Raw genomic sequence first — 14,835 nt, 5'->3', positions numbered from 1 at the left:
TATGGATTCTTTTCTGGTTACTGACTCTACTTGGGCTTTCCAGGAGGGATTTGGAGTAATGACTATACCCCCAGGTATAAGAAACCTCCCACATCCTCAATGGATTGACCATCCAACTTAAAACATGGCTTTGTTTTCCCATTATGGTGGTTGTTGAGAATCATAACTTTAGACTTAGATGTGTTCAATGTTAGATGGTTTATGGTGCAATAAGCTGATACTGCCTGTAATCGTGCTCTCGGAACGTTAGATGTCCTAGCAAGAAGAATGCTACCAATGTGTTTTTTCGCAACTTCAATGAACCTGGGAATATTATTAATGTAAGACAGAAGAGAACTTGGGCAAGCAGGTAACCCTGCTTAATCCCTTTCCCCTTCAAGAATTCTCTGAGTCAATTGACCTTGAGGGCCAAACCTGACCTGTAATGAAGTCCTTGAGTATAGGGCCCTGATAATGTCGAGCAAGCATGTATCTATTCCCATATATGCCAGCTTCATGCAGAGCCTCTCCCTGACGACCAGGTCGAACTTTACTTTGCTTTAATTATTTATAATGAACAGACCATGGACCCTTAGGGTTGAGGGTGCGACAAACAAAAAAAGAAACAAACAAACAAAACAAAAACAGGAAGTAAACATAACTGAAGCATCATAACCAGTGACAGGTTTTCAGAGTTGGGTAAACAATGCTGAGGAAACATCTAAAAAGGCTGCATATAGGGACATTTTCTTGGACAAAACATATTTGCTTGACAAATGCCAAAGAATAAAGACCTGGTCTACCATAGAGAGCCCTGGTCTACAAAACCCTTGTGCCCAAAATAGTATTGTATTTTCTCCTATCCACCTGTTCAGTTCTTAGCTGTTATATGGGAGAAAACTTTACAGTCTATATTGAGGAGACTGATCGGTCAGTATGAAGCCATCTCATTCAAGGGGTCCTTCTTGTAAAGGGGTACCAAAGCAGAATTCGACCAAGAAGTTGGGTATACTCAGCTGTTCACAATGTGCTGGACCTACCAGTCCCAAAAACGTTTCAAAACCTTTGAAGGAATCATGTTTGGGCACAGGGACTTGCAATTTACCAAATGGGCAATAGGTGTATGGATTCTATCTTCTCCAAAAAGATGATGTGTCAGATTGACCATTTTGCTCGACGACAGAGTAGATCCCCATCTCACGGGGTATGGCAGTAACCTCCTCTTTCCATGCATCCATCAGCCCTGGAGGAGTATCAACTTGTTGTTGCAGTGAAGTGCTGGATTACTCTACCTTCATTAACCCAAAAATGTGGGTAACATGGACAGCCTATTCTTCCACTGAAATATTAGCTTCTAATCTGTGTTTGTGTTTCCCCAGGCGCTGAAGGCAGAATGCCCTTGCATCAGGCTCGGAATAGCGGAGGGAATTCAATATAAAATAGGTGGCTTGGTCTTGAAATGCCTACTCAATGAATCACCAGTCTCCCTCTCTACTAAATGGGTACAGTTCCTTCCCTGTTGCAGTCTTGAAAAGTGCTTAAACATTCCTGCTTGTCTCTTATTCATTGTAATGTTCTTCCAAAGGAGTACGGCTTTTAAGAGTTCAGGCCAAAAAGCATCCAGAATGCTCCAAACCATGTAATTATGAAAAGCACAACACGTAATGGATTGGGTCTGAAACTAAAATCTCATTGGTTTTAATAGCTTGGTGTAAGGTCCACAAGGTCAAGGTTCCCCATGAGGTGGTAAGTGCTACATACGTTCCCATAATCAATAAAAACAATCATTGATGAGCAGGAAAGAACCAAAGTCACTACCACTGGCTGAAATCCTGTACTCAGATACACAATCCCTGTAGGATTGCTCAACTGCACCGGAGATTAGCGGCACATTGCCACAGTCGGAGCCTCCCATCTCAGAGCCATGCATCTTAGGAGAGAACACTGACCATTGTGCAATAGGTTTGCATGATACGTCACCATTGACTGAGCTGGCTAGGACTGATTGGAGTTGCAGTTCAAAGTCTCTAAAGAGTGGAACGTACTCGAGAAGTCCCAAGCAAGCACATAGCCCTTGCACACGGTATGAAGTCTAGCATATCTGAGAGACGGATACAAGCCTTCACACGAATGGGATATGGATTCGAACAATCATTATCTGCAGGTAATTGGTGGTAATCAACAGCCAAACCCTCACCGACAGTATAATGTCCACCTCAAGGGGTCAATTTTCTTTGGTTGTTCATAGTAATTTGTTAGCAATTTATAAAACACAAGCAAACCCGTTTTTAAAACAAACACTTTCTCCACCTTATGTAGAACCTGATATTGAAATCGGAATGACATGCAAGATTTACACCCCAAAACGAAAAATTGCATAATTTAGAGTGAAATCTTCCAAATCAAGCGAGTTCACCGCCAAGTCAGTACAGATGACTAAATTCTAAGAAAGGTCAAGGAAAACACAACAAACAAGGGAAGCGAAACCACAGGCACTTACAGACAGGACGATGGAAAACACTTCACAAGGTTTTATTTCCCTGAAGTAAGTGCTAGCTTTTTTTCAACGCATTGCGGCATAGATCAATGCATCCTCACAGTGCCAGTAGTGACCTATCTAGTACCCATAGCTCAAGACCCATATCTCACCCCAAAGAGCCCATCCCTTTTCTCGTAAAACGGCATATGCTATCTTGCCACAGCAGCCACTCAGCATTGGTGTCATTGTGATGTTCTGCCAGTACGGTATTTTCAGGTGCGTGGCACTGCCTGGGATTGCCACTTTTCTTTCTTATGTCTGTAAAACCTAATAGGTAAATGTGCCCTGCTGCCACCTTCTCAATTCACCCTGGCACCGGTTATCTGCTCAAAATGATAGGTGAGTAAAGAGTCAAAAATGTGTTCTTTGTGCACACAGTATAGATAGATCATTGTATTATGCACACTTTCCATGAGGGATGGCACAAGTCCCTAACATGAACCTTTGTGATCACAGGCAGAGTTGTATTTCGGGTCTATGTGTATAGTTATGTTTGTGTGTATGTGTAAGTGTGTATGAATGCGCGTTTGTGTGTGCCTGTGTGTGTGCATGAGTGTTCATGTGTGTGTGTGTGTGTGCGTGCGTGTCTGTGGGTGTGCGCGTCAGTGTGTGTGCATATGTGTGCGTTTGTGTGTGCATGTGTACTTCTGTGTGTGCGCTTGTTTTCAGTAGCAGAACATGTTTTCTTAAGAGGCTGTGGGCCCGATTCATGGAAACGTGTGCATTTCTCCTGCAATTGTTGCATGCCGAGAAGGACAGTGCACCATCCTGCACGCAGAATAAAAAATGTGCAGCCCGCGTATTCATGGAATTCAATCCGCAAAGTAACCGTATTCACAAGTCGCAGCTGGAACGCCCCTGACATGCCCACACGCACAGTATAAAAAGCCAGAACAGCTACCTTTGCACACTCTCCTGGGCATCTCTGGGACCCTGCGATGGGTCCCTTGTAACTAATGCCGGCACACCGACAACATGGGTATGAAAAATCATAACTTGCTCTAAACTCGGAAAATCTGCGTGCGAACCCCCGTAAACCATTCCTGCACCCCGCTTCACTACTTATGCGCACCGCTAAGTAAGATCGGAACCCCAGTTGCATGCATGCACCCCTATATTTGACATGCAAACCCACCTTTGCGCTGTGAATCCTATGCGCAAGTGTACTGCCTTTGGGTGGCGGATAATATGAAGGAATTGCATGGCCAATTCCTTGTCGAGAGGTTGCACGCTCGATTGCATGAATACATCTCATGCCACGCAATTGTGGGCGTGCGTGAGACTGCCTGCGGACCTTCCCTTGTGATCCTGACTTTTTTTCATGTTCTTCCCCATTTTCCGTGTTCCTCCCCCTACTCCACCATCAGCACAGCCCTCGCCCACCGTCTGCGTGGTGTCTAGCGCAAGGCGCTTGACGGCTCGCAGAGACGTGATGAGCCTGCATAAACTCCACGCAAGTCCTGGAAAAGTACTGCGCATTCGATTCCTTGAATCGACGAATGCGGATTTGCGCAGAGTCTGGCGCGCAAGTACCTATTTTCCACGCAAATAATTCCATGAATCGGGGACTGTGTTCCTTATACACCTAATTTTTAGAATGGTGCAAAGTGACTATGCACTGGTGCAAAGTGAATTTTCACTACAAAAGTACTCTTTGCACTGCACTAACTGGCCTAGTTAACGGTGTAAGGAGTATTTTTGCAGTGCAAGCTGACTTTTCATTGCAAAAATACACTTTGCACCGCCTCACGGCAAAAATACACTTTGAAGCGCTATGTGAATCAGGGTGCTTTTGACAGTGCAAAGTCACTTTGCACTGCGCTAAACATTCCATGAATCAGGCCCTGTATATCATTTTAGATCCTCCCAACAGTTGTCTCCCACGCAACAGACCAGCACTTCTTCATCTTCCAGCCCACAGAGCAGTCTCACACTCACAGGTGCTTTGGCTTTCGCAGAAGTCATTTTGGCATGACCCTGTACCATCTGCGGCACTCATGTAGGGGGTTGCCGGCTAGGCGCGTGTTGCTCATCCCCGCAGTGTTCCTTTGAGAGGTAATCATTTCTCACATTATTACTCACTTAGAGGCATCCAGAGCACTTCCAGAGGTGCATACATCAGGCGTTTTTACCGCTGTCACGCATTCCTCAGGGGACGGCCCTCGCGTGTGTTCGCGCACACATGTAGCTGGGGGTATTTATCACTGTCATTACTTATGTATGGGGAATAAATAGTAGCCTATTACTTGCGTCAGAGATATTCATTGCAATCGTTGCTACTCAAGCTGTTTACGCTCCAATCCGTGTCTGGCATGCAGAACATTTAATTCACGTGGATCTAACTTACACAAGCGCCAACATTGTTGTCTGGAAACTTACGCAAGAGGTATTCGGCACTGTCATGGTCGTAGTCTGTGTCTTCAGGGAAGTGGTTTATTTTCACACACACGCCACGCTTAAGACCTAAATGTAAAGGAGAAACACATTAATGGCTGGCACTAACTGACCTTTCAATGTTGACTTCTTCGATTGACCCGGGATGGTCAAATTGGACTTTGGACGGCAGCTTGTAGAATGTGGTGGCCCAGAAGTGACCATCACAGCTGTAGCCTGCTAATGCTGACATCTCACATAATGCCATGCCAGCTGATAGTGGTTCATTCATTCGTGTGAGTACCCTCATTTCCTATGGCAATCACCCCTGCATCCGGGAGGAGGGGAGGGCCGACATGGCTGGTAACAGCGAGAGCCAAGCAAAGCTGTGGTCCGTTAACTACAAAGCCCCACCCAACTCCCGATAAGGGGGTGATAGCCCTTCACAGCCCTGAGCTCAGGTGGGGTACAAATGTTTGAATTTCTTTTTGGGAGATGGACTCCGTATTATGCAAGACCATTCTCCAGAGGAAAAAAAAAAGTTGCCTGCCACCATAGGAAACGGGACTAAGTCCCTTTTCCATCTCTATGGCAGCAGCCGCAGGATGATGGAGCGCCTGGACTGAAGCACAATGCTGCGGCCCATCAGGTAAGTGGGGACAGAGGAGGGGGAGAAGAAAGGGAAAGGTTTGCTTTTTGCTTTTGGAGTGAGGGGATGGAGGTGATGTGGGGAGGAAACAGGGATAGGCTCTCTGTTGCCTCCCCACAATCTAGATGATGCCACCCGGGGAAGTGGCTGGAAATAGTGGGTGGCACACAGTGCATTCTCGCCCGCTGTTCCAACCACCTGATTGTCTGGGTGCCCTTCCCCAGGTGCACATGTTGCTTTCACGTTCCCTTTATAAATCTAGGATTTGAAGAACCGGATTGTAGAAAAAAGAAAGAAAAAGAAGCGAATGAACTACTCAGCTCTGACACCAAACCTCCTAAAATATGATAGGTTATTTAGAATGGGAATCGAACCTGTGCTGCGCTGTGTCGTCTTACTTCCAAGGCGAGCGCGTTGCCCCTGAGCTATCCTCCCGATATGTTTATTAGTGGTATGTTTAGGTGCAGCTTTTTGTGTGGTTGAACCATCAGTGCCAAGTGCCGACTCAGCTCACATTAGCACATTGCTTAGCGGTAAACCCCGTGAAGAACTCACTCAAGAAACCCTAGCTTTGCCGGCCACAGTTAAGCTCAGCTGGTAATGAGGAGGTCCCAAATCACCGATTTTTTACAAAGACTTTATGAGGTCGCACGACCAACAGTGCCAGCTTTCTTTAGAGGTGTACCCAGAAGCGTCATCCCCAATGAAGGACAATGATACAAGGTCACCATGACTAAAAAAAAGCCCACTAGAGACACACACACATTTGTGGCTTGCCCACAAGTCACTTTCTGCCCACTTTTCACCACAAATGCCTGGAAGGATTCATGAGAGACCCGCCCTAACATATTCTGTAACACAGATGGCACGTCTTCAGAAAAGACCAAAACTGCACCAATCGGTTGGCTAACGAGCCTGGGCCAGTTCAAGGTGTCAAACACGATGGCGCCATTTGGCAGGCATGTTGGAGTGTGAGGGCACAGAAGCATTGCAAGGGAGCAGTCGAGAGGTGAGTGGGCACGCCCCCCTGTGGGCAAGGAGCGCATTGCAGAAGAATCAGAAGTTATCGAAAGGCAACCAATGGTAAAGAAAGATAACACATACTAGTTATGACTGAAAACAGGAGCAGGTAATATATCATGTCAATATCCAAAATACAATTTCAAATCACTGGATTTTGAATGTGCTTTTTTTGTGAGTTGAGAAGTGTGTCAGTCCAACAATGTTTTCCCAATGGTGTTCCCAAGATTGGCTCTGTTTTTCTTAAAATCGGCGAGTCTGTAATCTGAGAAAGTCTGTACACAGTAAGCTGTGTGCAACTCTTGATACAGCCATGTTTTTCAGGCCAGCAATTGGGCATACTAAGAGCCACAGCTTTCTATTCTAGGTATGCCATTCTGAATATGGGATTCGTGTCAAGCAGTTACCAAGGCAATTTCTCTGTAATGAGGTGCATATGGGAATACTTCCACTCCCAACATAGACCTCGCCTGCACTTCTCAGTTCAGATAAAATGACACAGCCTGAACCGTCCCAAGACATAAGAGCCCTGCATAATCACTTGAACACATGGGAGAGATAAGAGTTCACCAGTGTGCTTGTGCCTTATGACGGTTTATGAACACTTTCAGAATGAGAACATGTTTAGGGTTGATGACAGGTAGGGCAGGAAAGGACAAAGTGCTGAGCCGGCTCAGGCAAGTTTCAAACCGGTTGCTGCACAAAGACTACAGCTCTGTAATGCGAGCTCTAAATTCGCCAAGCTTACCTTTCTGCCTCTCTTTGTAAAGCATTATTTGTACAAGTGATACTAGGGGCCTCATTACAAGTTTGGAGGTAGCCATGCCTTTAATAAGGGCATGACTGCCTCCAAACTCCACAAAATACTCAAACACAACACAGTCTCATTTTATGGATTTTCGAACTGCAGTTGGTTACATTTAGTGGTTTAGATTTCATTTTGTACAATGTACATTTTTTTTTTTTTTTTTTTTTACAATTTCACCACTGTGGTATTGCCCTGAAAAAGGATGCTTTCTGAAACACTTGAAGGAACTGTTTCTTGGACATTTGGTCATCACATTTGTTTCTGCCTTGATCACGGACCATTTTGGTAATTGAATTTGTTCTCTTTGGCACCTAGATCAATTTTGATTGCATTTACCAAATACCATGAGGGGCTGTCCTTCGACTATGTGCTATGTACTCTGTACACGTGCGCTGAATAATGCGCACAGACAGCGCATGTTCTAGGATAGAAAGACATGTATTTAAGACAATAGCATTTCTTTTTCAGGATACAGTTACATGTATTACATTTTGAAGTTCTCGACTTTTTAAAGCTACTGTGATTGAATAAAATGTACTTACCGACAGTTGTACAAATGGGAGCTATACATTGCTCAAAATGTACTTAGCAGATTGACAGCCTCTGGTTTCCAGCGCCAAAGCTATCGGCTAGCAGACTGACCTGAAGGCAGGGTGCAGGTTCTAATGTACATACCTGCTAGCGTGCACGTAACAAGCTCCCTACCCACTTCTCGGCCAACCAGCTAAGATGATCTGGAGACGCGGGACCGAGCCAGGTGCGCAGCGGGGAATGTGAAGTGTGAGTTTCCTCTACGTTGTGCACAACAGACAGCATCTCTGTTTGGATCTGATGTTGATGTTGGCATAGAGGGTGGGATACGTTTGTTTTCTGCCTGCTTGTTTACACCACAAGAAAGCATGCAGAGTCCACAGGGATCACTGTAATGACAGCCGCCATTTTTGCACATGGAGCCTGCATCCCTGTTGCTCCCTCAGACATATGTGGAAGTGACATTTTGCACTTTCCACCTGAGGTAGAAAACGTCCCAGGCACATGGGCACCGCTGGGATGCATGTGCCATGTTCCACCCCCAGGTACTATCAGGCAGAGCGGATTGTGAGAAAGACACAAACCCAGTGATCAGCTTTCAAGATCTGCACTCATGTTCCCTTTGGAGTCAGTCGCTTCTAGGAAGGAGAATATCCTAGAGTTGGATGGATGCATCAGGTGACAGTAAATGGCCGCTGCTAAGTGTGCAGTATTTGTGTGTCCACTAAATAAGAGAGGATGTAATGAAACCTTGCATGATACACATGCATGTGCTATTTGTTGTCAGTGAGTAATTGGCAGGACCAAATCCTAGAGCTCTTTCAGGGTTTGAGATTACATCACGTGTGCGGCACACACGCCATGTTGTTTTAGGAGACATTTTGGGTGAGTTTGGGCATGATTTCTGTGCACCGTCAAGGGTCATGCGTGGGTCTGCTGAATCCTGAAAATGGGATTCGGACTGACGCCCAGCCCAGACCATTGCATCAGAGTACAACCAGGAGTGTAACTGAGTGAGTGAGGGGTCCGGTGAGTTTTCATCTACAGCAAACACTATTATTTGAATCTGAACTGTTCAAAGGGCAACACAGCCTAAAACACCCCGAAACAGTGAGATTCTCGAACTGTTCAATAGTGCCAACGTCTCTCACTTACCACCAAATGCAGTTTGCAAACACTGCCAACCACTGGGCATTGAACCTGCTCCAAAAGGTATGGTATGATAGGTTATTTATAACATGCTTAATACCCAGAGGTTTCTAAGCACGGACCCAGGGATCAGACCTGTATTACTGCGTGTCGTCATGCTTCCAAGGCGAGCACGTTAACCCTGAGCTATCCTCCCAAGACTGTGTGACACTTCATACTCCTTTCTTGTTGAGGGCCTGGCCACTCTGGTGATATTCTTTGACCAAAGAGCCACGCGGATTATAGGTTTTGTGGGAAACATTTTGGGAGAGGGCCTATGTTACATTTCAAAGACAGGCACCAGAAATTACTAGCAGAGTTTACGCTGTGCATGAAGCCATTAAGCGCAAAGCATGAAGGGCAAGATGAGTGGGGCACCATGAACCAGAGGGGTCTGCATGTATTCCAAATGGCAGAAGTATTTCTAGGTGCATGTAGAACATTTAGAGAGTCATATCTGGAAGACATTATTTGTGTTACCTTCTAAGCAGCAGATTCTCCAGAGCCCCGAATGGGTCAGGCCTCCCGGGTCTTTCTTGTCCTTCAGTGGCGTGTCCTCGCTGGAGATGTTGGTGGTGTTACAAATGAAGGCCCTGGCGTAAAGCCAATAGTCCGTGCCGATGGCAATCGTCATAAGGCCGAATGCCGCAAAGGCCCCCACCGTGGTCAACAGGATCTGGACCCCTTTCTCGCACCACACCATTCTGCCCTCATTCCACCTCTTCCACGACTCCAGGGTGACAGGTTAAAGGGTGCAAAGTCAGAGGAAAATAGGATTTTCAACGTAGTGTCGTGGGATCCTTTCCCAATTTCTTCTGCTGTGCTTCCGGTGCTCGTGTTTGATGTCCTTTTGCTTCCTCTTCTTTTGGCTAGGATGGCTTCAACAATGACTTGACAAACCTAGCGGCAAGGCAACAGGGCTCTTTGGCGGTTGTGAGAAAGCCACCAACTTGCATGGGATGATCTTGCCTCCGGCAAACCTTAGACTTGGTTCCATTGATGACTTGTAGGCCTTCTAGAAACGTCTAAATATGCGGCCAACTGTTGTGCAAACATGTCCAATGCTTGGAGGCACAGAGTGGACACGGTTCAGTTTCTTGTGGAGAATAATCCCAGGACAGATCTATTGGGACAACAAAAAGAGTTTACAGCCATTGAATGCATAATAACCAACATGTTGTTGCTAGCTGTACTTGTATGTCGACCAGAAGTCACCCAGAAGCAGGGTGGCTAAATTAGAAGATTTGTCAGTTTCACATATTTTGGGAGAGAGTTTACATGCTCCACCAAAAGAAGGGCCTCAAAACAACAGAAACAATAATCCAGACACAGCACAATACTCCTCAAGTAGTATGACATCATAGTATACTGATCTGACTAATGCCAGTTATTACATATGCGATATTCCTTTTTGAAACAAATATGCCCCCTGCAATATCCTAATGTAGGTTTTCGAAAATGTTCAGGTGCAATACCTCTTGCTCTGCAAGTTGAACATTAGGGGGAGGAGTGCCTTATTGGTGATCCCTAGAGGACAGTCCCATCTCGCTCTGTACAATAGTGCTCTAAGCCCCTCCCCATCCGGTAGGGCGGGCAGCATCACAGGTAAAGTGATGGTTTTAGTGACCCCCCTTCATCAAGGGGGAGCAACTTTACACAGCATCTTTGGGAGACCAAAATCATAGCTAGTGTATCTTGGAGGGGAGCAAGATTGCACAAGGCAATTGAACTCTCTAGGCGCCGGTTAAATGTGGCATGGGAGAAATACACCAAGACTCAAGGTTTTGGTTTCCTCAGGCATACTTTCATGAACTTAGATGACTCAGGTAATTTATCATCGGACAGGGTGCATCTCTCCTAAATGTTTGTGTTTAACATAGTGGGGCATTGGAGGGCTTTGGTTGTAACTACGCGTGGAATGAGGGCACAGGTGGTAGAAGGGAGGGTGGTCAAAAGCATTGAAACATGGGGCAGTCCAGGTCATTGCAAACAAATATGCCCAAGAAGTAATCCATTCAGAAGTGACTTGTTCCCCCAGAACAACATTGCTTGGATGTGAAACATTTCACCTGGATGTCAATTAACTAAGTATCAGTGCAGATAATCAGCAATTAATAGATGGAAATAAATAACGCTGACTGTTTATGGATCACCTTTATTCTACACAAAAAAGGACCATCCTCTACTCTGTCCCACACTTGTGCATTTAGATAATTAAACACCAAGGGATGTTCAAACAGGAATATAGTTTATTAACACAAGATAAGTTCCAAAAGCATTTTTTTTATACGGGTGTAGGGTATTGCGGCAACCTCTAAGTTATGCACCCTTCTCTAAATGATTCAATCAAAAACTCTAGAGTCTTTATGTTTGTACACAAATATTCGTCACCTTATCTCTTGCAATATTTTTTATTTTTCATCTCTTTAAACAAGATTGATACATGTACAAGATTGAACAGACACATATAAATTACGTTTCATGTGTAGCAAAACATAGAAACTTAATTTATAGGAAAATTATTTTGCAAACCAAAGAATTTTCATTCAAGGAAGTATTAAATAAATAACAAATAAAGAGTAAAAACCAAAAATTCCCACTTATATACCTTATCTTGAAACGAATACATCTTTAGTTAAAAAAGAAAAGGGAACCTCTCTATCTAACTAGATAGAAGGTTTAGTAGAGAGAAAAAAAACCTGCCACAAGGACCAGCTCTTGGGCTCAGGGTTCTGCGTAGAGTTCAGTGGTATTCACTTAAGCTGAGCTGCTCCTACAACATGTTCCTAAATAGTACGCATGGGGCTTAATGTTTCGGCAGTGATGTTAGAATGATTCCGCCTTCCTCAGGACCAAAAGTAAGTTATTTTCAACAACCCCGGTTAGGGTGCCAACACCTCCCAGGATGGCAATGTCTCATTCAGGGGTAGTCTCATTTCTATCGTCCAAATGGATCAGATGGAGAAGATCTTGGGTCAAGGCTGCCTATGCAGCCAGCTGTCCCTCCAACATAATAAACAGGGGCAGTAACCTGCAAGGAGGTCATGCTTGGATGTGTAAGAGGGAAATCGCATGGATTTGGGAAAAAACAAAAATGGACCCAGGTAGGCTGATGGATTCGGTTATAAGGTATGCCTTTTAATCTAAATTTCTAATCATTGAATGAAAACATTTGTACTAAATTTTATAATGAAACTGTAAGCAAACAAAAGTTACCACAACTGGATGTCAGGAATGAATCTGGCGAGAGACAGATATTGTGTAATTAGCCTAGAGGAAGCCATAGTTTGTCGAAACAAGAGCCACCTGCACCAAGAGGTTATTGTTAGTTGTATCTTACTGAATTGTGTTCAATGGCTGATTATGATTGCACAAGTACACATCTGATAATTGCGATGCAAACTTTTCATAGCAAGTTACTTGATTAAATAAGCACTTGTAGTAAAACTAACAAGGAACAGAATCATTTTTTGAATGACTGGCCACAGGCATTGAGTGCACAAGTGGGAGGGGTCACCCTTTCATTTATTTCTTAAAAGTGGCCAGCAAAATGCTCCTGTTGCACCCACCCCACGAAACCTCATGGTGACCTGGATACATTGGGGCACCTGATTTCTCTACCAGGGACCACGAGCGAATCAGGAGCTTTCTTTTTAACTATTGTAAAAGCCCTCCAGCGGAGGTCAAGTCAAGACTGTTTTTGAAGGAGTAGTGGATGAGAGCAGTGCCTCACATGGCAGTGCAATGCTTTTTTATTTATTTATTAAAAACTCACCCACCTAGTCCTGGGTACATTTTTTTTTAAGAGTGTCTGCTGCAAGCTGCTAAACTATATGTTAAATTCCAACACTACCCTTTGGGGGCCTCAACTCAGTTCACAATGCTTTAAAATGACATTAAAATGTAGGATTGCCATGTAGTGTTCTACTATGACCCGCAGGCCTTAACAATTATTATGACGTCACTTCTTCAAAGAAGCATTAACATGTTCTCCCCTGCAGGGTTTTGAACATTTGAAAACAATGCAGCACTTCTGCGCAAGGGTATGGGGCGGGGGGGCTGTGTTGTCTCAAAAATCTTTAATGAAAAGATGCTGCAACAGCCTTGTGTGAGCCTACATCACCCACACAGAACTCAATATATATATATATATTTTTAATGCACTTCAATGCCAACCTTCCAAAGCTTTAGTCAAACTCATGTTCAAGTTATCTGAACGTCAGGTCACTGGAACAAATTAATATCACCTGAACATTTTGTCTAATTCCAGGTTTTTACTAATTAATTTCCTCAGGCGTAGCTGGCCCAGTAGTGTCAAAGTGATGACTCAAAATGGCTGGCTGGGACATCTGGGGTTTAATTGGGGAATTGTTTTTTGACCCGGAACACATGTGGATTGGTACACAGGGCCAGACGCACAGGGGCCATAACAGATCTGGTGATCACAAAGGAGGGAAAAAAACAAAAGCAAATCTGGCCAAATATTGTTATTCAAAGAGTGCTAAAGGGTTACATTATTGAAGCCTCAATCAAATCACAACAAAAAATGTGCTTCTTTCAAACCTGATGCCAGAACTGTATTGCTATATAATATTAAGATCAACATCTGGAAAGAACACATACATCAACTATGGCGCCATAATTCACTGTCGATATTAAATGAATGTGCCCAATAACTCTAAGCAATTCAACACTGGAGATAATCAGCTATCCTCTGTCAGTCTTAATCATTCGATATTTATAAGCAGCAGGGACCCAAATTACCAAATTATTTCAATAATTGCCTCTGGCAGGATTATTCCTGGACAAATCAATTTGGGAAATCTCTGATTCGCCCGCTATCCAAGTGATTCTTTGTTAGCAAACTTTAAAAACGATCAAATGTTTTAGCAAAAAGGGATAATGTTTACATGTAAAATTGCCAGAAGGTATGGATGTTTCTCTGCAGTCTGGCAACACACATGAGGGACAGAGAAATGCGGGGGCTAGCTTTGTCCTTTGGAGGTCTTGTTATAGAGTTGTTTTGGTGGAAAGGAGGATCAATGGCGATGGGTGAGGATGTTGTACAGAATTATTTGGATATCAAATTATTTTGAGAAGACACAACCTTTTTGTATATCTGTTTTGCTGCATTCTGTCCATTGATTATTGTCTGCATCAGTCAATAGAAATATTGCATCACACTAAATGGAAATCATAAGTGGGTCAAAATAAAGAATGTGTATCCTAACTTGTGCACTCCCACATTTGTATATTGGGCTGTGATAATCATTACTGATATTAACTCAATGGGCCTCATTACACGGTAGGCGGTAAACCATGGTGCTAATAGCACCATGGTTGCCGCCGGTACCATACCGGTACCACCATGGAGAAAAGGGGAATTACCACCCCATTCCAAGGTTGGCGGGGCGGTAATTCCCCCTTCCTCCATGGCCCTTCCCCATTCCCATTTTTGCCCCATAGGGCTCAATAGGAATGGGGAAAGAGCTAATTACGGTACCGCAAATTGCGGTACCTTAATTAGCACCATGGTCCCTTTGCGGGTCCCAACTTTAACGGCTGGTCTACACCAGCCGTTAAGGTCGAGTCCCGCAAAGGGACCTCGTAGTAAGGCGGTAAGGGTTTACCAGTACCGTTGCCCTTACCGGTACCGGTAAACCCTTACCGCCTACCATGTAATGAGGCCCAATGACTTGTTCCAATGTTTTGCCCTGTGACCTATACAGCACTCGGTTTATGCTATAG

The 14,835-nt window shown here is 44.3% G+C and overlaps 1 protein-coding gene across 1 annotated transcript in view; it reads right to left on the bottom strand.

Moving 5' to 3' along the window:
• CACNG8 (calcium voltage-gated channel auxiliary subunit gamma 8) overlaps window positions 1-14,835 on the bottom strand; it is a 407,801-nt gene that overhangs the window by 118,899 nt on the left and 274,067 nt on the right. The window contains exons 2-3 of the mRNA XM_069637385.1: window positions 9,568-10,210; window positions 4,898-4,981 (exon numbers count right to left, since the gene is read on the bottom strand). Of these exons, the coding sequence (XP_069493486.1) occupies window positions 4,898-4,981; window positions 9,568-9,790 (307 nt within the window). The 5' untranslated portion in view covers window positions 9,791-10,210. The remainder of the gene's footprint in view (window positions 1-4,897; window positions 4,982-9,567; window positions 10,211-14,835) is intronic.

The sequence above is a fragment of the Ambystoma mexicanum genome, chromosome 1q (genome assembly GCF_040938575.1).
Source record: "Ambystoma mexicanum isolate Mex_15411 chromosome 1q, UKY_AmexF1_1, whole genome shotgun sequence".
NCBI lineage: Eukaryota > Metazoa > Chordata > Amphibia > Caudata > Ambystomatidae > Ambystoma > Ambystoma mexicanum.
The sequence above is the reverse complement of the archived record's forward strand: the minus strand, read 5'-3'. Positions and strand labels throughout refer to the sequence as shown.